The 21,865-nt window shown below is 35.5% G+C and overlaps 1 protein-coding gene across 2 annotated transcripts in view; it reads left to right on the forward strand.

The window, feature by feature from the left end:
- The first annotated feature begins 817 nt into the window (after positions 1-817).
- The window catches only part of nlgn4xb (neuroligin 4 X-linked b), a 30,336-nt gene continuing 9,288 nt past the window's right edge, over positions 818-21,865 (forward strand). The window contains exons 1-4 of one of the 2 annotated variants that reach the window (XM_051906777.1): positions 818-1,313; positions 9,412-10,042; positions 14,553-14,705; positions 21,626-21,811. In XM_051906777.1, coding sequence (XP_051762737.1) covers positions 9,613-10,042; positions 14,553-14,705; positions 21,626-21,811 — 769 coding nt within the window. In that variant the 5' untranslated portion in view covers positions 818-1,313; positions 9,412-9,612. The other variant, XM_051906778.1, reaches the window with a different exon arrangement.

A 21,865-nucleotide genomic window follows, 5' to 3' on the forward strand; every position in this document is an offset into this window, starting at 1 on the left:
GGGTTGTTACGTCTGACCCAGGAGCTGGGTAACACAAAAACTACCCAAACACTGGGTTGTTACGTCTGACCCAGGAGCTGGGTAATACAAAAACTACCCAAACGTTGGGTTGTTACGTCTGACGCAGGATATGGGTAACACAAAAACTACCCAAACGTTGGGTTGTTACGTCTGACGCAGGATCTGAGTAACACAAAAACTACCCAAACACTGGGTTGTTACATCTGACCCAGGAGCTGGTTAACGCAAAATCTGCCCAAACACTGGGTTGTTACGTCTGACCCAGGAGCTGGGTAACACAAAATCTATCCAAACGTTGGGTTGTTACATCTGACGCAGGATCTGCTTAACACAAAAACTACCCAAATACAGGGTTGTTACGTCTGACCCAGGATCTGGGTAACACAGAAACTACGCAATTACTGGAAAAAATAATCCAAAAAAATGACCCAAAAGGCTCAACTCAGGACTTGGGTAGAAAAAAATAACCCAGGATTTTTTAGTGTATCCAGAAGCCCCAGAATACACCCATAACTGGACCGATATTACGCCAGAATCCCCAAAACTGTGCCAGAAATAGTATTTATTTATTAAGTTACAGTACGAGTTACCTGTTCTTTAATAATGTTCTCAATATGTTATTTATAATTAACGTTATTAGCACAAAATGTTATTAGTTTTAGTTGGATGTTGTCTAATGTGTTTCAAATGCTTCAGAGAACATTCAAAATGTTGCCATAACGTTTGCAAAATGTTAAAATGGAATGTTCAGCGAGCATTAAGAAATAACGTGTTCATAACTTAATGGGAACGTTATTCAAACGTTCTTAGAGCATATTTTTGTTAGCTGGGAAGAAACCATTCTTCATCCCATCGCGAATGGTGCACAACCTGGCATTAGGTGTGTCTCACTACAACACTTTTCTGAAGGCTCCGTGTCCTGTCATTTCTGAAGTTCTCCATTTTTCTCTCATGTAAATCTCTCGGTGAGGTTTAATGCAGTCGGTCAGTCCGCAGCCGCTGAGGTTCTCATTCGACACAAACCCAATAGAGCTGAATCGAGCAAGACACACATCAAGACGCTGGAATCGATCAGAGCATCGAGATTATTGTGTGCGGGATTATCTGCGCGGTTTTCACTGATGCAAGGACGTTTTTTCCCTGCCTTTTAGGAATCGATGAATATGCGCGCCGTTTTATGGAGATTTTCCGCGCTGGCGTCAGTGTCCGCATCTTTTGCTCGTTCGGACGGTCTTTTTTCTTGATCTCTCGGATTTAAGATTTCGTTCACCTCAGGTTTTGCTGTTGTGAAGGTAAGCAGCTGTGCCTGGTTATGCATTTTAAATGTACCCGCAGGTTGCACAGGCTATATCTATATGAAGATGGTCTTTTTTTCCCTCTCAGATTTTTCTCGACTTTCTGTATATCATCATATAGATGTTTAACGATCGTTTTGGGTCACGACAACAGCGTGATTGATGAAAAATAGTCGAAAATACGGCTACGTTTCTGCCAATTTTTCATTTTTTAAGAAGTGACAGGGTTTATTCAGGCTGTTAGTCGCAGGACAGTAACCGGGTGAAGCAGGTAAGATCTGTGAGGGATTTAATAACCTACTTTACACGTTCACATCGATTGCACAGCTTTAATGTGTTATGCTTTTGGGGGTTTTTTTTTTCTCAGAAATCTTAAATATTTGGATTTGCAGCTCGTTTCATTCATTAAGATTTAGATGATGATGCTTGAGAACCCCAATAATAGCTGGTGACTTGTATGGAACGGCCTGTGCTTTAATGCAAAGACCCACTTATATCAACCTTCTGATGCATGAATGATTAATATATTATTATAACAATAGAAACATTCCCATTTTTCCTTAAAAAGGATGTTTGAGAGAGTTGCACATCTATCCTGCAATAGCAAACAAGGTGCTTGGTGCATCACCACTTTTTCAGCCATGTTTTCAAAAATAAAACACATTGTCATTAAAAAGATGGCAGTCGTATGGAATTATGAGAAATAGTCGAAGGTGGTTTAGATGATTAAAATAGTTTTTTTGAAGGTTTGACCATTGTAGTGGACACCATTAAAATATATAGCTGATCATACACACAAATGCTGGATTAAAAACAACCCAAGTTGGGTTGAAAATGGACAAATCCAGTGATTGTATACATTGTCATGGTATGGGTTGCATGCATTGCCATTAATGTGAGTATTATTCATTCTATATGTGATCAGATATTCACTATTTTTATCTTCCTTGTGTTCTCAACATTGAATCCAGGTGATACTGGTGCACAAAGTAACTGAAACGCTATATGAAAGAGGACTAAATCACCTTTAAAGTAGGTGAGATGCATTAGTTTGATTGCAAATCAACAGCATTTGTCAGCAGTAAATGAGGTCTGATTTGCATTGCAACACGAGGTGATGCACTATAGTCAGTGTCTGAATTGCATGTGCATCATTATTAAATGTGTCACAGCCTCAAAAATCATGGACAAATAGCTTCGGCAGACAGGAATAGAGTTTAAAAGCCACCCGCAGGGAGACGCTTCTAAAAGCATCACAAAAGAACAGCCACAAGCATTACCGCAGGTTTAAAAGGAAAGTTCGCCCAAAAAATGAAAGATCTGTCATTATTCTCACTTCATAATGTCATTCTAAACCTGCTTTGGAAAAATGAGCATTTTTCCACAGTGACCATGTCTGTCAAGCTCAAAATACACTGGAAAAATGACTTTTCAAAGTTGTAAATAAAACAAAAATTATAGAGTTTTTTTAGGCTCTACTAGAACAGGTTTTCCTGCTTGAATGTTGATTATTTTCCTCATATTCTCTATTGTTGCAGCTCTTCTCTTCCCAGTCTGTCAGTAACGCTCTGTTTAGTTCCTGTAAAAAAACACTGGGTTAAAAACAACCCAATTTGGGTTGTTTTTGAACCAAGGGCTGGGAAAAATATCGGACAGAACACATGTTGGGTTAATTTTACCCAGCATAATGGGTTGATTCATTTTTACTAGAATACTAGCTTTTTTTTTTACTTCTTACATGAATTAATGTTTACAGATTAACTTAAATCCTCTAAACTTTAAAAAAATACTCCACACAACCAGTGGTTTGCATGATAATTCCTTTATTTTCTATCATATTTTATAGTATATAGTAGAGTTTTTAATACATATTGCTACATTTAAGCTCGTTTAACAGATATTAGAAGTAAACATTTAGAAGTAATTCAAGTGTAATCGACCAGTCTCTGTTGTGCTGTTTCCACCGTAACCGCGCTGAACTACCCAAACACTGGGTTGTTACGTCTGACCCAGGATCTGGGTAACACAAAATCTACCCAAACACTGGGTTATTTCGTCTGACCCAGGAGCAGGGTAACACAAAAAGTACCCAAACACTGGGTTGTTTCGTCTGACCCAGGAGCAGGGTAACACAAAAACTACCCAAACACTGGGTTGTTTCGTCTGATCCAGGAGCAGGGTAACACAAAAAGTACCCAAACACTGGGTTGTTTCGTCTGACCCAGGAGCAGGGTAACACAAAAACTACCCAAACACTGGGTTGTTACGTCTGACCCAGGAGCTGGGTAACACAGAAACTACCCAAACACTGGGTTGTTACATCTGACCCAGGATCTGGGTAACACAAAATCTACCCAAACACTGGGTTATTTCGTCTGACCCAGGAGCAGGGTAACACAAAAAGTACCCAAACACTGGGTTGTTTCGTCTGATCCAGGAGCAGGGTAACACAAAAAGTACCCAAACACTGGGTTGTTTCGTCTGACCCAGGAGCAGGGTAACACAAAAACTACCCAAACACTGGGTTGTTACGTCTGACCCAGGAGCTGGGTAACACAGAAACTACCCAAACACTGGGTTATTACATCTGACCCAGGATCTGGGTAACACAAAATCTACCCAAACACTGGGTTATTTCGTCTGACCCAGGATCTGGGTAACACAAAAACTACCCAAACACTGGGTTGTTTCGTCTGATCCAGGAGCAGGGTAACACAAAAACTACCCAAACACTGGGTTGTTACGTCTGACCCAGGATCTGGGTAACACAAAAACTACCCAAACACTGGGTTATTACATCTGACCCAGGATCTGGGTAACACAAAATCTACCCAAACACTGGGTTATTTCGTCTGACCCAGGATCTGAGTAACACAAAAACTACCCAAACACTGGGTTGTTACGTCTGATCCAGGAGCAGAGTAACACAAAAACTACCCAAACACTGGGTTGTTACGTCTGACCCAGGATCTGAGTAACACAAAAACTACCCAAACACTGGGTTGTTACGTCTGACCCAGGATCTGGGTAACACAAAAACTACCCAAACACTGGGTTGTTACGTCTGACCCAGGATCTGAGTAACACAAAAACTACCCAAACACTGGAAAAATAACCCAAAAAAATGACCCAATAGGTTCAACCCAGGACTTGGGTAGAAAAAATAACCCAAGACTTTTTAGAGTGTATAAAGCCCCTCCTTCTGAAAAGCACAATGTGCTCTGATTGGTCGGCTGTAGCAGTGTGTTGTGATTGGTGTTTGTGAAATGTCCCGCCCCTTACCATAACCGCCAGTTTCAACACACTACCAACTAACTCAACCAGGCCCCGCCCCTTTATTCTGCATATGAATTATTTAAATGAGGAATATTGTGAAGAAAACTCAAGATGGAGGCGTTTCAGTGAGTTCAGAAACACTGACACTAGAGAATAACTGGAACTTTGCAGAGCTTTTTCATGCTCAAACAGCAACATTACACACTAAAGAACATAAAGAAAAGCAGAATAGATCCTCTTTAACATGATGTTTGGTCAAAGTGTGTTTTAATATATGACTCTTGAGCAAATGCATATTAATCTGTGTTGCATCATATGCACAGAACCACTTATTAGGAACACATAACAACATTCTGGGAAGTTTTTGCATGCAGTGTTTAGTTATTTATTTATAAAGGTTTGGCTGGTTGTGTCGAGCAGATGTCACCTGCTGGTAGATGCTGTAATTACACCACTGTGCTACATGACATTTATGGCTCTGGTGATTGACTCAGTGAGCGTCCATGAGAAAAGATGGCAGCATGGCTAGAAATTAAGTATAAATGCACAGGAAAAATTCTTATAAGTCATGGACGAGTTCATCTCTCCATCTCAGCGGGAACACATTTACATTTATGCATTTGGTAGATGCTTTTATCAAGTTTTATGTTGTCAGTTAATGCATTCCCTAGGAATCGAACCCATGACCTTGGTGTTGCGAGCTCCTGTTTAAGCTGCAGGAATGCATGAAACGCACAAACAGCCTGATCAAACATTCGGTTGAAGCCGGACAGGTTTGTTTTAGCACAAACGATGGTTTCGCTCTGTCAGCTGTGACATGCAGCAGATTCTCTGTAAATAAGCAGCATTGTTCGTTTGAAGGGAATTAGGGATGATGTGAAAACTGCGACACGTCCAAACTTGCCAAGAACAACGTGGTTGTGATCGTCAAGGTTTTGTGTGAAAACTAATTAAAAGTTTTGTGTTTGTTGAGCTTGAATCCTGCTGATGAGCAAGTGAAGAATATTATTTTCCTGAAAATTAAATTAGCTTGATGCGCTCTGACAAACCAACTGAGACACGATATACATCTTTTTTTAATTCTGCCTCGACTCGATTCATTTAAGCTCAATAGTTTATGTAATGCTTTTCCCCCTAAAAGCAGCAATAATGCTCAACGCAAATGTGAACAAATTACAAGTTACTCTTCTGAGGTTTTGCTTCAGCTTGTTTACACTGGAAAAAGTTCAAATTCTCTTTTTTTTTTGTTCTTTTTTTTGTCCTATACAAACATTCTTAAAGCAAGACATTTACCAGAGAAGAAAATTTGATATTAAGACTTGTTGAAAGAGAATTGAAGCGTATTCTTTAATTTTTATTTAGTTTTATTTCACTTGTTTTCCCTTGTTTATGCTTAATAACTTTATATTCATGATATATTATTTTCTGAAAAATGTATTTTGTTGTATTTCATTTTTATTTCATTTGTTTATGCTTAGACTTTATATTCAAGATGAATTTTCTGAAAAAGTGTATTTTGTTGTTGCATTTAATTTTTATTTCATTTTATATTATATCTTGTTGATACATTTTCTGAAAAAGTGTATTTTGGCTGCTTTTAATTTTTTTGTTTTATTTCACTTTTCTCTTGTTTATGTTTAATATCTTTATATTCAAGATATTCAAGATATTTTGTCTTTGCATTTTATTTTTTAATTTATTTTATTTCATTTTGTTCTCTTGTTTATGCATATTTTTATATTCAAGATTAATTTTTTCTAAAAAAGTGTATTTTGTTTTTGCATTTAATTTAATTTTACTTGTTTTCTTTTTTGTTTATGTTTAATATCTTTATATACAAGATAGATTCTCTGAAAAAGAGAATTGCATTTTATTTTTATTTAATTTTATTTTACTTGTTTTCTCTTAATATCTTTATACTCAAGATAGATTCTTAAAAAAATGTATTTTGTTTTTGCATTTAATTTTTATTTAATTTTATTTCACTTGTTATCTCTTAGTACCTTTATATTCAAGATGCGTTCTCTGAAAACGAGCCTTAATGTCTCGCTTTATCTTGCTTTATAAGGATGTTCAGACATTTTCACTTGAAAACAAGACAAAGATCCTCATGAAGAATATACCTTTGCCGTGTTGCTCAACATTACGCGAGTCGACGCCCACAGATGAGATCTTGCTAACCGCTGCAGATGTCTGGCTGACAGCTTTGTTAATGGCTTTGAGCGTTCAGAGACGACTGCTGAATGAGCGAGCCAGATTTATACGGGCCCGTGTTATTAGAGAGCCTGGACTTTCTCCTGCCAGGCAAGGCTCTGAACATTTCATTCATTTTAATGGATGCAAAATACAAAGCTGAGTGTGTTTTCTCACAGCCTCGTTACCTGCCGCTCCATCGGCACACAAACGCCTTTAAAATTACACTGCTATGGTTTGGCTTTACTGTTAGGCCTCGCAAACACTGCCATGTTTTTAGGAGTGACAAATGCATTGAAATGCAGGAGTGAATCCACTAAGATTCACAGTCGCTCATGAATATTAGTTGACACGCTGATAACTATAGCTAGGTTTTGGTGTTTTTGAGATCTCTTTTGAGATTCCTGTGGTCTTTTATCAATCTGGTTGGTGTTTATTAATGAGCAGAGACATTAAGATCCAGCTTTTTTGTGTGTCTGTCCACTCCAGCTTAATTTGTTGAACCAAGAAGACATTTTGATCAGCCAGAGATGAGATGATGCTTATCAGGCTTTTTAAAGAAATTCTCAGAGTAAATAAACTTAATATTGTGTTCTTAATAATATCTTAATATCTTGAAGATATTTGTAAGAAGTCGCTCACTGAGGCTGCATTTATTTGATCAAAAATACAGTAAAAATTGTGAAATATTATTATAATTCAAAATAACTGTTTTCTATGTTCTATTCTATCCCATGAATATAGTGTAAAATGTAATTTATATCCAGTGATCAAAGCTGAATTTTCAGCATCATTACTCCAGTCTTCAGTGTCACATGATCCTTCAGAAATCATTCTAATATGATGATTTGATGATCAAAAAACATTTATGATTATTATCAATGTTGAAAACAGTTCATATTTTTTGTGGAAACTGTCATACAATTTATATTTCAGGATTCTTTGGTGAATAGAAAGTTAGCATAATGCTAACACAATTAGCATGTTTATAGCATCATGCTAACAGGATGTTGTTTGCAAGATGTTAACACAATTACTGTTGTTAAAATTTAGTTTAGCAAAATGCATGTTAACAAGATTAGCACATTGTTTGCAAGATGTTAACATGATTAGCATGTTGAAAGCATGTTGTTTAGCAAAAGAGGCTATTATGTTTAGGATTAGCATGTTGTTTGCAAGATGTCAACATGATTAACATGTTGCTAACAATAAGCTAATATGTTTATCATTATGTTAACACGTTAACATGATGCTATCATGTTTTAACACTAGATGTTGCTAGCTTGTGTTAACATGCTTTTAGCATTCAGCTAGGAAATGTTAACATGATTTTCCATGTTATTAGCATGATGCTTGCACATTTTGACTTGTTTTAATCATGTTTTAATAATTAAGATTTTTGTTTAACATTATGCTAACACGGTTAGCATGTCGTTAGCATCGTTAGCATGTTTTTACATTAGATGTTGCTAGCATTTGTTAACATGCTTTTAGCATGCAGCTAGGAAATGTTAACATGATTTTTCATGTTATTAGCATGATTCTTGCATATTTTGACTTGTTTGTATCATGTTTTAATAATTAGGATTTTTGTTTAACATAATGCTAACATAGTTAGCATGTCTTTAGCATGATGCTAGCATGTTTTAACATTAGATGTTGCTAGCATGTGTTAGCATGCTTTTAGCATGCAGCTAGGCAATGTTAACATGATTTACCATGTTGTTAGCATGATGCTTGCATATTTTGACTTGTTTTTATCACGTTTTAATAATTAAGATTTTTAACATGTTTTAGCACTTAGCTAATAGCTATTAGCATGTAGTTATTCACTGCTAGCATGTGTTTGTTCACTTATTTATGTATTTGGATCCCAATTAGCTATGCCAAAGAGCACCAGTAGGGTCCACACAACACTTAAAAACATACATTATTAATTATCACATACACAAAAACATTAAAAATACTCTTAATAACAAATCATAGTCCAAAAACCACACACTAGCATAAATTCAACATTACAACTATCTATAAATGTACAAAAAACATGTTGGAAGTCCTGTTTGCTAGCATGAGTCGAAAGAGCCAGATGTTCTGATGCAGAGATATAGGTCTTCCTAAACGGTTGCTAGGGTACTCTGTTTAGTTGCTAGGGAGTGGCTTGATAGATGCCACATAAAGTGCATGTATAAATTATATAAACCAACCCCAATGCCTCTATGACAACGCACTTAATTTTGATATATTTTTCAGAAAATAAGACTTATTTTGCTTCTCCAGTAAATGTATCTTGATTTAAGAATGTTTAGATATTTGTACTGGAAAACAAGACAGAAATACTGAGGAAGAACATCATTTTTTTTTGCAGTGAAGCTGAATTTAAATTGGTCTCGTATTTGATTCAGTTTGCATCCTTGATTCTGTTATTTTCCTGTTTATTACTGTGAAGCTGCTTTGACAAACTGCATTGCATAAAGAAATAAATCTGACTTGACTTGAGATGGTCTAGACTAGCTAACCACCTCAGACTGGTTTAAGGGTTTTTATTTCCCCAATTGCTCATCCACACTAAGTATGTTTCTGCTCAAGGGCTTCTGGTGTAAATCATGATTTCTCTCTCCCACAGACGGATCAATCTGACTGGAATTAAATCAGCAAACATGGAAGATACCATCAACATGAGAGCCGGAGCTCCGAAAGACGAAATGCGCCAACATCAGGAGGAATGGAAAGAGCTCGTCTGAGGATTCGTCACACATTTACTCTTGCTTTGGATTAACAGATTTGCAGTTGTAAGGATTACATCCGGATACCTACTTCTTTCAGCATGTTTGCACGTTTGCTCACTACAAGAATGATCCTTCAGATTCTCACTTTGATTTGGGGAGTTTCACTCGTCATTTGTCAGCAAGCACAATACACCACCATCACCACGAACTATGGGAAGCTGCGTGGATTGAGGGTGGCGTTGCCCAGTGAGATCTTGGGCCCCGTGGAGCAATATCTGGGCGTACCTTATGCGATGCCCCCTACTGGAGAACGCAGGTTTCAGGCCCCCGAGCCTCCATCGTCGTGGCCAGGCATCAGGAACGCCACACAGTTCGCTCCGGTGTGTCCGCAGTACCTGGAGGACCGACTGCTGCTCACTGACATGTTGCCGGTGTGGTTTACCGCCAACCTGGACACGGTGGCAACATACGTGCATGACCAGAGCGAAGACTGTCTGTACCTCAATGTCTACGTGCCCACAGAGGAAGGTACATCATGTTACATAACAAAAACATTTCTTTTGCATATATATGGCTCATTGACGAATAAGGTTTTTAATAGTGTAAAAAAACACAATGGAGATATAATTAATTTTAAAGTTTTATTAAGTGTTAACAAAGAGATTATGTGGTTTTTATAATCAATTAACACTGATTTTGTCATTTTTTACAAGATGGACAAAATTTGTCACCAAAAAATTCATTTGGGTTAACCAAAATTTCGGCTTTACCGAATGACACTTTTGGTTGTATCGAATGACGATATTTTCGAACAATGCTAACAGGCTGATATCTAGCTAGCAAAATGACAATTAAACATTTTATACTTGGTACAAGTTTTTAAAATATTACAACATTTTCCATGTTTTATAGCGGTTGTACCGAATGACCTGATGTTTCGGGACATGCGTATGAGCAAGTGAAAACATTAATTTTTTAAATAGTTAAAAGAGAGTTAGTTACTTTGTTTCACGAATATGTGGTCCTTTGCAGGTATCTAAATAATGTCACATCCTGTCACATGATACTGACCACATGACTTGATCCAAAATGGTCCCTTTATATTGGTTACTCCGAATGACATCAATGAAATTCATTCAAAAAATGACCCGTCACGTCATTGACCCATATGCAGTTCTGTCATAACAACTCTCAGAGTGTTTGGCATGGTAATGGATATGACAATGTTAATATGTTTGGCCAATACATACACAACACGTTGCTGTGAGACATGCTTTGCTGTACAATATAGCGTACGTGAATTACCCGTAGCAGATCTATACAGGTGGAGCTGGGGAAGGTGGAGGGCTTCTGAAAGTGCGCTGCAACTGCTACAGCAAATGCTGATTAAGTATTTGAAAGTTGAGCAGCGAGCTCATTGGCTACTGATACAGCAAGAACCAATCAGCTGTGCCCTATAGAGAATGATGTGATTGCAAGCAGATTAAGTTAAGGACCTGTCAGCCTGTGCCATCTAGAGTTTCATGACAGAACTTTGTATTTGTGCTCAAAAGTTTACATGCTCCTTGCAGAATTTCTTACAAAATAAGAGGCTTCATAAATAACTGAATTTATAAAAATTACCCTGTTCAAAAATTTACATACCCTTGATTTGTAATTCTGTGTCGTTACCTTGATGATTCACGATTGGTTTAATGTTTTGTGATGGTTGATCATGCGTGCATTGATTGCCCTAAACAGTTAAACCGCCCACTGTTCTTCAGAAAAATCCCACAGGTCCTGCACATTCTTTGGTTTTCCAGCATCTTCGGCATATTTGAACCTTTTCCCAACAGTGACTGTATGATTTTGAGATCTGTTTTTCACACTGAGGACAACTGAGGGACTCACACAACTATTACAAAAGCTGCAAACATTCACTGATGCTCAAAAAGGCAACGTGATGCATTAAGAGCCGGGGGTGTAAACTTTTGAAGAAGATGATTAATTTTGTACTGTACTTCAGAAGCTACAAAAGATACTTATATGTTTTCCAGAAGACAAAATAAGTACAATTTACCCTGATCATCCACTTCTTATGCTTATGCTTAAAACTAAGGACACACAATATATCGGCACCATATCGGTATCGGCCGATATGTTTATTTTTAATGTTATCGTTATTGGCCCGATAAGAAAATTTGGCCGATATATTAAAGCTGATAAATAATGGATTATTTCCTTCAGCTGAGACACTTCAGATGCTGTTCACCATGATGGTTATGAATTGTTTGAAATATGATTGAAATCACTTCAAAAAGAAAAATACAGTTAAGTGCAACATTCAGCACAAGTCTCATATTTAGATTTATCGGCCAAAATATCGGTTATCGGCTTTCAAATATAAAGAATTATCGGTTATTGGCCATATCGGTGCATCCCTACTTAAAACAAGTAAAAAAATATCTGCTAATGGGGTCAGAAAAATAAACTTAATTCAAAGAGAAAACAAGATTATTTTTCTGACTCCACTGGCAGATATTTGTTCTTATTTTAAGCATAAACTCGTTGCATTTTGATAAATTTTTCAGCATAAAAGACTTAATATCTTGAGTAATTTTGCTTCACCAGTAAATGTATCTTGATTTAAGAATGTTTAGATATTTGTGCTGGAAAACAAGTTATATATATATATATATATATATATATATATATATACATATATAAGCTGTGACATTCTAGTTTTAGATTCATCACTTCGAGGAGCATAACATAATTAAACACATAATGAATGGAGGCAATACAAAACATTAAATCTAAAACTCAAGAGTGTTAGTCATGCAAATATTGTTCACTGTTCTCAGTGGGTTTAGAGTAACACTTTATTTCTACTTACTATGAATAAATTTGCAAGTATACCATACTTATTATACTAACCCTAGAGATGCACCGATACTAAATTTCTCCACCGATACCGACCATTTCATTAAAATTAATAATTAATAATTATATTTTAATTACTATATTTTGAAATAAATGCAAATAAAAACTTTATTCTCTCCATTTCATCAACTTGTTTCAGAGTAACTGGTATCAGTTATAAACATAAACACACTACCGATTGTTTGATACCGATTATTGGCCGATATATCGGTGCATCTCTACTAATATTCTAAAGATAGTTAGTTGACATGTAGTTGTAAAGTTACTTATAGTCAACAGAATGTCTGAAGTGGACTATCAAATATTTTACGTTTGCTTTAAGACAGTTCACATCAATCTACATGCTTGTTTGCTGACTTTACAAAGAAACTAAATTTAAAAATGCATTTATGTTTTTAGGTTTTTTTCAGAATTCGTATAATAGTGGTTGACTTATGAATTTTGACCCATATAATGCACTGTTATATACACAATTGAATGATCACAGAAGATATTTTTTTCCACAATGTTTACTCCAAATCCACTAAAAATTGTTTATCATCATTAACAAACATTTTTTTTAATGAAAAAGTTTATTGAACCCTGAAGTTGTATATGTTTTTTGGGTATCATATTTGATACATCAGTCTTTTATGGCTCATATAGTCTGATATAGTGAGAATATGGAGCTCAATTTTATTCAGAGAGTCAAAATGAGCAAAAATATGCAATTTGGTGCAGATGCTGATATCTATATGAAATTCTGATGCTAATCATTGAGATCTTTATAACAGTTTAGCAGATACTTACATAAAATGCATATCAATATCTGCCAATAATATGTCTTAGATGATATTTAAATGTTTAGTTTTATGATCAAAGCTCTGTAGTTTTAAAACATAATATTGCAGTACAATGATGAACAAATAAACCTTCCTCAGAAGATGATGGTCATATTCGATACTCATGGTTTTTATAATAAATGATGTCTTTTTATAATAAATGATGACTTTTATTTGATAAAAGAGTCTAAATTATCAATCAGATGACAGAAGAACTGTAGAAGATTGTGTGCAAACATTTTGATCATGTTGATCATTTAGAGGCCTTAGAAGTTTGCATATTAAATATGATAGAGTAGGCTTTTTATAAAGCTAAAAATGATGAGAATAAGCCTGTGTTATTTTAAAGGTTTTATTGAATATGTACAGTATAACTGCACACTCACGCAATGATGAGTTAAATTTGAATTAACATGAGATCGAGCCGCTGCATGGTTTTATGAAACTCTAGGTTTTCATAAGAAGCTCTTTTTTTAAAACAGAGCTCAATAATGCTCCTGGGAAACACAGTAACTTATAACAGTAAACATCCTATTTTCCTCATTAAACACTATTTCATATTATATTTCATGCTTAATGGAAACAGTCAGCAGTTTTTCATAATTGGTCAGGTTTTGTCCAGCAACAATCCAGTTTTACAGAGTTCCAGTTTGTTTTGGCCTTAATCTTCTGCCTAATGGAGACCATAATGACTTAATGGATGTAATATAAAACACTAGCAGCTAAAAGCTCAGTAATGACCTCAGTCGTCTTCGATTAAGTACAAAAACTTGAATACATTTCCTCTAAATGCACAGAAGTATCACAGACTGAGATTCATTAATAGAATAATTCACCAAAAAGATTCTGTCAATATTTACACTGCAAAAGAAACGTTCCTATTCTGTATTTTTGGCTTGTTTTTCCAGCACAAATATCTAAACATTCTCAAAAACAAGAACAAATATCTGCCAGTGGAAAAATAAACGTAATTCAAACAAGACTCCATTGGCAGATATTTGTTCTCATTTTAAGCACAAACTCACTTAAGTTTGATACATTTTTCAGAAAACAAGACTTAATATCTTCAGTCATTTCTCTTCTCCAGTAAATGTATCTTGATTTAAGAATGTTTAGATATTTGTGCTGGAAAACAAGACAGAAATACTGAAGAAGTACATCATTTTATGCAGTGCACAATTTCTGTCTGAACTACTGTATTCTCTTAAGTGTTCTTGTACAAGAGAGAGAGAGAGAGAGAGAGAGAGGTTAAAGACTTGTACTGTTGGTTGTATTAAGTGATTCTTTTCTTTCAGATACGCATGATGACACGGGTTTGAAGCCGGTCATGGTTTACATTCACGGCGGGTCGTACGTCGAGGGCACAGGGAACATGATCGATGGCAGTATCCTCGCCAGCTACGGCAATGTGATCGTCGTCACAGTCAACTACAGGTTAGGAGTTTTAGGTGAGTCCTTCAGAAGAGTTTAACCCTTCAATCCCAGATCACATCATTGTACATGAAGTTCTTATTTATATTACCATTCAAAAGTTTTTTTAACCCTCTGGTGATCTTCGGTCATTTTTAACTTTTTTCTAATTTTTTACTTGGTAACTTGGTAAAGGTTTTGGCACTTACTATGTGAACACAAAATGAAATCATGGGCATGATTCGAAAAGGTAAAATGGTCCTGAAATAAACAGTCACACTTGTGCTCCTCGCCGTCAAAAATCAGCGCATTGGAAATGAATTGGAGACGAATTTCATCTTGTGGAAGCGTTTGGTACTGCGCCCAAACAAAATCTTACTGAAAGCTCATTTTTTGAGATATCAACCTCAAATTTGAAACTTGTTTAGATTTATGGCTTTGATTTTCTCACAGTTTTAGAGTAAAATGTGTTTTAGAAAATATATATTTCATATAAAAATTGAAAATAGTATTTTTGTGCATTTTTTTCATAGCAATAAATAACGTAAAATTCTATAACGTTTTTTTTTTTTAAGTTGACTTATTTCACTTCAGTAATAATCTGCTAAGTGTCGTCTTTAAAAGAGACCAAACTTCAGTCTGTGATCCAGAGCATTCAAGATTTATGACAGTTTAAGTTGGAAATTTCACGCTCAAAAGATCAATAAATGGATTATAACTACTGCAAAATATAATTAAGTACCATAAAATCCCCTAAAAATACAAAATATTAAATAAAAAACATTATCAAACTAAAATATAGTACATTCATTTCATTGAAATAAAAAAAATATCGGTCATTTTTGACTGTCATGTGAGAAGCACCAGAAATTACTACTCTTATTCATCAAGGACACATTAAATTGATCAAAAATGACAGTAAAGTTACAAAGTTATAATGTTACAAAAGATTCTATTTCAAATAAACTTTCTATTCATCAAAGAATCATTAAAAATAAGATGTATCACAGTTTCCACAGAAATCTGAAGCAGCACAACTGTTTTCAACATTGATCATAATCATAAATGTTTCTTAAGCATCAAATCATCGTATTAGAATGATTTCTGAAGGATCATGTGACACTGAAGACTGGAGTAATGATGCTGAAAATTCAGCTTTGATCACAGGAATAAATTACACTTTACTATATATTCACATAGAAAACAGCTGATTTACATTGGAATAATATTTCACTGTTTTTACTGTAATAAATGCAGCCTTGGTGAGCAGAAGAGACTTCTTTTAAAAACATTTTAAAAACGCACCACATTTGTGAATGGTAGTGTACATGAAATATGAACAGATAAGTATTTCTGCATATATGAAGATAATGAAACCTGTTCAAGCTGTAGCTTTTCTTTTGCTCACAGCGCATAAAGAGATGATGTTAGGGAAAAAAAAGGATCTTTTATTTATTTGCGTAATGAAGGTTGTTTAGCATTACAGAAATAGATTCCTGAAAATAAACCTTTTATTCCTTAAATTCATTGTCTTTGAACAAAAGAACACAGTGAGGACTTGAAAGCAAACACTAAGAATACTTAAAAAAAACAAAGAAAAAAGCATCTCTAAATTTACAGTCTAAGTGTGCAGATTTGCTTTTCTTTTTGATTTATTCATTTTGAATCCACACATGCAGTTTATGTTATTTATATTTTTGGTGCAGCAGAACAAATTTCATTTTCTCATCTGCTATTGGTCAGTTTTGGATGTGGCGACCTTGGCGAACTCAGCAAATCGTCGGGTTGTTGCTGGCTCTTCTTCTCATGGAAATATTGAAGCAATTTTGTTTAAAGGTCTTTAGGTTCTCTGCAGTGAATTAAAGAGTACTTTGTAACATCATCTCTCTTATAAGAAGAAGAGAGCGTGTTGTATCTTCCATGAGGAATTAGATCCAAACACTGGATCCCAGCGCATCATATTCAGACCGAATGCTCTTTTGGTCATTATGATCAGACATTTTGTACCAAATGATGTGATACTTGGAACAAGGATATTCCCCAGAGTCCTTATTATTGAGTGTGTTCAGATCTAGATGAAAGAGATCGACGTCTCTTGACTCCATCATTAAGTTCACTGTGTAAAATCACCAAATATTGTCCAAATATACGCTACCACTCAAAAGTTTGGAAAGATTATGTTTTTTTAAAATAAGTCTCTTCTGCTCACCAAGACTGCAATTATTTGATCAAAAATGCAGTAAAAATTGTGAAATATTATTCGAATGTAAATCAGCTGTTTTCTATGTGAATATATAGTAAAGTGTAATTTATTCCTGTGATCAAAGCTGAATTTTCAGCATCATTACTCCAGTCTTCAGTGTCACATGATCCTTCAGAAATCATTCTAATATGATGATTTGCTGCTCAAGAAACATTTATGATTATTATCAGTGTTGTTGTGGCAATTTTTGTGGAAATAGTGATACATTTTATTTTTCAGGATTATTTTGAAGAATAGAAAGTTCAAAAGAACTCATTTATTTGAAATATAATCTTTTATTACATTTTTACTGTTACCTTTGATACATAAAACTAAAGTATTAATTTCTGTTTTTACTGACCCAAAACTTTTTAATGGAAGTGTATTTCGGTTTCCACAAAAATGAAGCAGTGCAACTATTTTCAACATTGATAATAATCATAAATGTTTCTTGAGCAGCAAATCATCATATCAGAATGATTTCTGAAGGATCATGTGACACTGAAGACTGGAGTAATGATGCTGAAAATTCAGCTTTGATCACAGGAATAAATTACACTTTACTATATATTCACATAGAAAACAGCTGTTTTAAATTATAATAATATTTCACTGTTTTTACTGTATTTTTTATCACATAAATGCAGCTTTGGTGCATTTATGTGGACTTCTTTTCAGAAACATTAAAAAAAAATCATAATTATTCCACATTTTTGACTGGTAGTGTATATAAACTCAAATTTGAGATGCTTTAGACCAGCGTTTCTCAACCGAAGACTATTTTGAGTGGGTTGTGGAGTGTGTAATCCAAGAAACAACAACAAAAAACTAAATTCTAAATGTTTTGATCTGATGTGACGCTTTTATTTTGAAAGATCTGAATGTGTTTTTCTATGTAAACACATGCTAGGCAGACATGTTTGACCATTGCATCTTTTGCGCTTGTTTTTTTTTTTCCTTTCGCTGACCTACAGTACATCTTGCTTAGTCCTGATTCAGTATCTGCTTCTAGGTGAGATTATGTCAGTGTCATTATTATAACATTATTTTCGTAACTTGTCACTGCCTGTTCACACAGAATGCGTTTTTGTGGTTAAAATTTAAAGCATGCAACATCACAGTTATGTTGTAAATTAGTATGTCATTAAATTACTAATAAATTATGTAACTGGTACGTCATGTGTTCGCTGGGAAGAATTTGCATGCAGGTATAATGTTAATTCTGTTCATCAGGATCAGTGTCCATACACTTTAATAAATGCTGGGTTGAAAATGGACAAACCCAGCAATTGGGTCGTTTTAACCCAGTGAATGGGTTGTTTTAACCCAGCGAATGGGTCGTTTTAACCCTGCGATTGGGTCGTTTTAACCCGGCGATTGGGTCGTTTTAACCCGGCGATTGGGTCGTTTTAACCCAGCGAATGGGTCGTTTTAACCCTGCAATTGGGTCGTTTTAACCCGGCGATTGGGTCGTTTTAACCCAACGAATGGGTCGTTTTAACCCGGCGATTGGGTCGTTTTAACCCGGCGAATGGGTCGTTTTAACCCGGCGATTGGGTCGTTTTAACCCGGCGAATGGGTTGTTTTGGGTTGCTTTAACCCAGCGATTGGGTCGTTTTAACCCGGCGATTGGGTCGTTTTAACCCTGCGATTGGGTCGTTTTAACCCGGCGAATGGGTCGTTTTAACCCGGCGATTGGGTCGTTTTAACCCGGCGAATGGGTCGTTTTAACCCGGCGAATGGGTTGTTTTAACCCGGCTAATGGGTTGTTTTAACCCAGCGAATGGGTCGTTTTAACCCGGCGAATAGGTTGTTTTAACCCAGCAATTGGGTTGTTTTGGGTTGCTTTAACCCAGCGATTGGTTTGTTTTAACCCGGCGAATGGGTTGTTTTAACCCGGTGATTGGGTTGTTTTAACCTGGCGAATGGGTCGTTTTAACCCGGCAAATGGGTTGTTTTAACCCAGCAATTGGTTTGTTTTAACCCGGCGAATGGGTCGTTTTAACCCAGCGATTGGGTTGTTTTAATGAATAATAATTAAACATATTAACTAAATAATAATTAATTAAATATTTATTAAATTGTGTATTAATAAATGTTCACCTTTCGATTATTATTGTTGCCTCTAGTAATTATGTGTCTGATTTTTAATTTTTAAAACAACCCAGTCACTGGGTTTGTCCATTTTCAACCCAACTTGGATTGTTTTTAACCCAGCATATTTTAGAGTGAATGTTTCATTAACAGTTCATGTTAGAACTGTTTATTTACCATGGTAACTGTAGTTTGCATAACCCAAAATATATAACCCAATTCTATATTTTTGATGACTGCTTTCCTAAAAATTTGAGTCGTGGCTTAATGACCTTGGGAAAACGGGTCCCTTGGCCAAACCAGTTGAGAATCACTTTTCCTTTCTCTTCTCCTGGCTTCAGTACTTCAGATATAATCAGATTCAGAGTGTTTTTAGGGGCAAAACAGTCCAGCAGGGACAGATTCACTGACACTGTAGCAGATCAAGGCTCGAGGTCCAAGGAGAAACGACAAACTAAAGACTCCCCGGGCCTCGTCTTCAGCTGACAGCTTCTGAAGAGTCTGTTTGAACAAGCTCTGTCTCGTATTCCTTCTGCAGCGTCTGATGCTTTCAGGTAGAAATTCAACTGACAGTGTTTATCATCTCAAGTCAAAATATTTCTGTCAAAAAGACGGATGTAATTCACTGATCTGTGCTGAAGATATTGTCGTCTGCAGATAACAGAGCTCATTTGAAGCTTTTCTGTAATGCTACTTTGGAACAAAACTGCATAAAAACTGAATTGAATTGAAATACACTACCGTTTAAAAGTTGGCTGCATTTATTTGATCAAAAATACAGTAAAAATTATGAAATATTATTACATTTCAATACAGCTGTTTTCTATATGAATATATTTTAAAGTGTAATTTATTCCTGTGATCAAAGCTGAATTTTCAGCATCATTACTGACACAGTGTCTATTAGAATTAGATTATATTTAAAATTTTCCGTTTTCATTTTAATTTTAGTTAGTTTTAATAAATTTGTTGTTTTTATTAGTTTTTTATTTTTTAAATATTTCTATATCATTTTTGTTATTTTTTATTGATTTATTGTTTTTTTTTTTAGCTTTCATTTTTAGTATTTCAAGCCTTGGAAACTAGTTGAAATAAAATAAGTTTTTTTTATACATTTTATTTTATTTTAATATATTGTTTTATTTCAGTTAACGTTTATTTTCTGTCATGTAACACATTTTTTTTTATGGTTTTAGTTTTAGTTATCGATAATAGTCTGATAAAAGTCTGCTGCACAATATTATATATTTTTATAGTGTAAATAATTGATCTTCTCATTGAAGCAAACGGCCCTGATAGATACTGTGGTGGGAAAACACACGGCACGTTTAGTGTGTGATGAATGCTGCTTCCCTCACGGCATTTTGCTACAAAATAAACAGATGACATCAGAATCTGTCTCATTAGACATCAGATGCTAAAGAGCTCGTTTAGCTCCTTCACTATCATAGATAACCAGCCACTTTTCAAAGTGTATAACAGCGAAACCTTTGTCTTAATGGTCGCACGGCTCATTGAAGGACGAGGCGAAGCTCCGGTGTGTTTATTGCTCAGGAATAAATTGCCCAGTTGAAAGTCCTACATCACCGAAGAGGACTTCAATTAACCTTTATCAAACGCTGGCCTGGAGTCAGGAGATATATGCATCATGGGTGAAGGTCAGCCAAAGCGCTTTTATTTGTGTACCGCGCTGGAATTAATAATGCAACGGCCTCAGAGATGCTTGTATATGATACTAAAAGATGATGGATGAAGCTCATCAATAAATAACATACACAAAATCCACCTCTTGTATATCGATTGCACTTTTTTTTTCTTCAAGTGAGCTAAAGGAAGTCTAAACGCCGGTGAAGAAGCATTAACAGGTGTTTAATGCTGCACTAATCTACCAAAATGCATCAACACGTGTATATGATAGATGAGAGTGTTGATCCTCAAGGGCAGATTCAAGGGAAATTGAGTTTGCTGTTTCATATCTTGAGCTGCTCCTGATACGTACATTGAGAAAAATTGAAAATGCTTTAAAGGTTCTGCTGGACGTGACGTAACCACTGAAGACGAGCAAAATGAACAGAAAATAAAGTGCTAATGTTCACCTGCAATTACAACAATATTCTAACATGTTTGGATTGAAGAAATACCAGCACCTGGAGACATGATGAAATGTGATTTTGCTGTGATTTCTACAGTATGTTCATGTGAATTTAATGTGCAAAAAAAATGATGTTCTTCCTCAGTATTTCTGTCTTGTTTTTTGATACAAATATCTAAACATTCTTAAATCAACATTTACTGGAGAAGCAAAATGACTGAAGATAATGAAGAAGTCATCGAAATTGAAACCAGAACAAATATCTGCCAATGGGGTCCAAAAAATAAACTTAATAAACCCCCTCTGATAATTTTAAGCGAAAACTCACTTAATGACATCTTCAGTCATTTTGCTTCTCCGGTAAATGTGTCTTGATTTAAGAATGTTTAGATATTTGGACTGGAAAATAAGACAAAAATACTGAGGAAGAACATAATTTTTTACTATGTGTCCAACAGCCTAAAAACCTTTGAATATCCAAACGTGTGTACAGCGCTGCAAATCTTGATCTTTTAGATGTTGTGTTGCAGGTTTCCTCAGCACTGGAGATCAGGCTGCAAAAGGGAATTACGGCCTGCTGGATCAAATCCAGGCTCTGCGCTGGGTGAAGGAGAACATTCAGGCTTTCAGCGGAGATCCAGAGCGAGTGACTATATTTGGCTCTGGAGCAGGAGCCTCGTGTGTCAGTCTGCTGACCCTCTCACACTATTCTGAAGGTCTGTTGAAGACTGAGGCATTTTAAGCTGAAGTGTATGAATATATAGGGCTGC

Source organism: Ctenopharyngodon idella, chromosome 9 (genome assembly GCF_019924925.1).
Source record: "Ctenopharyngodon idella isolate HZGC_01 chromosome 9, HZGC01, whole genome shotgun sequence".
Lineage (NCBI taxonomy): Eukaryota > Metazoa > Chordata > Actinopteri > Cypriniformes > Xenocyprididae > Ctenopharyngodon > Ctenopharyngodon idella.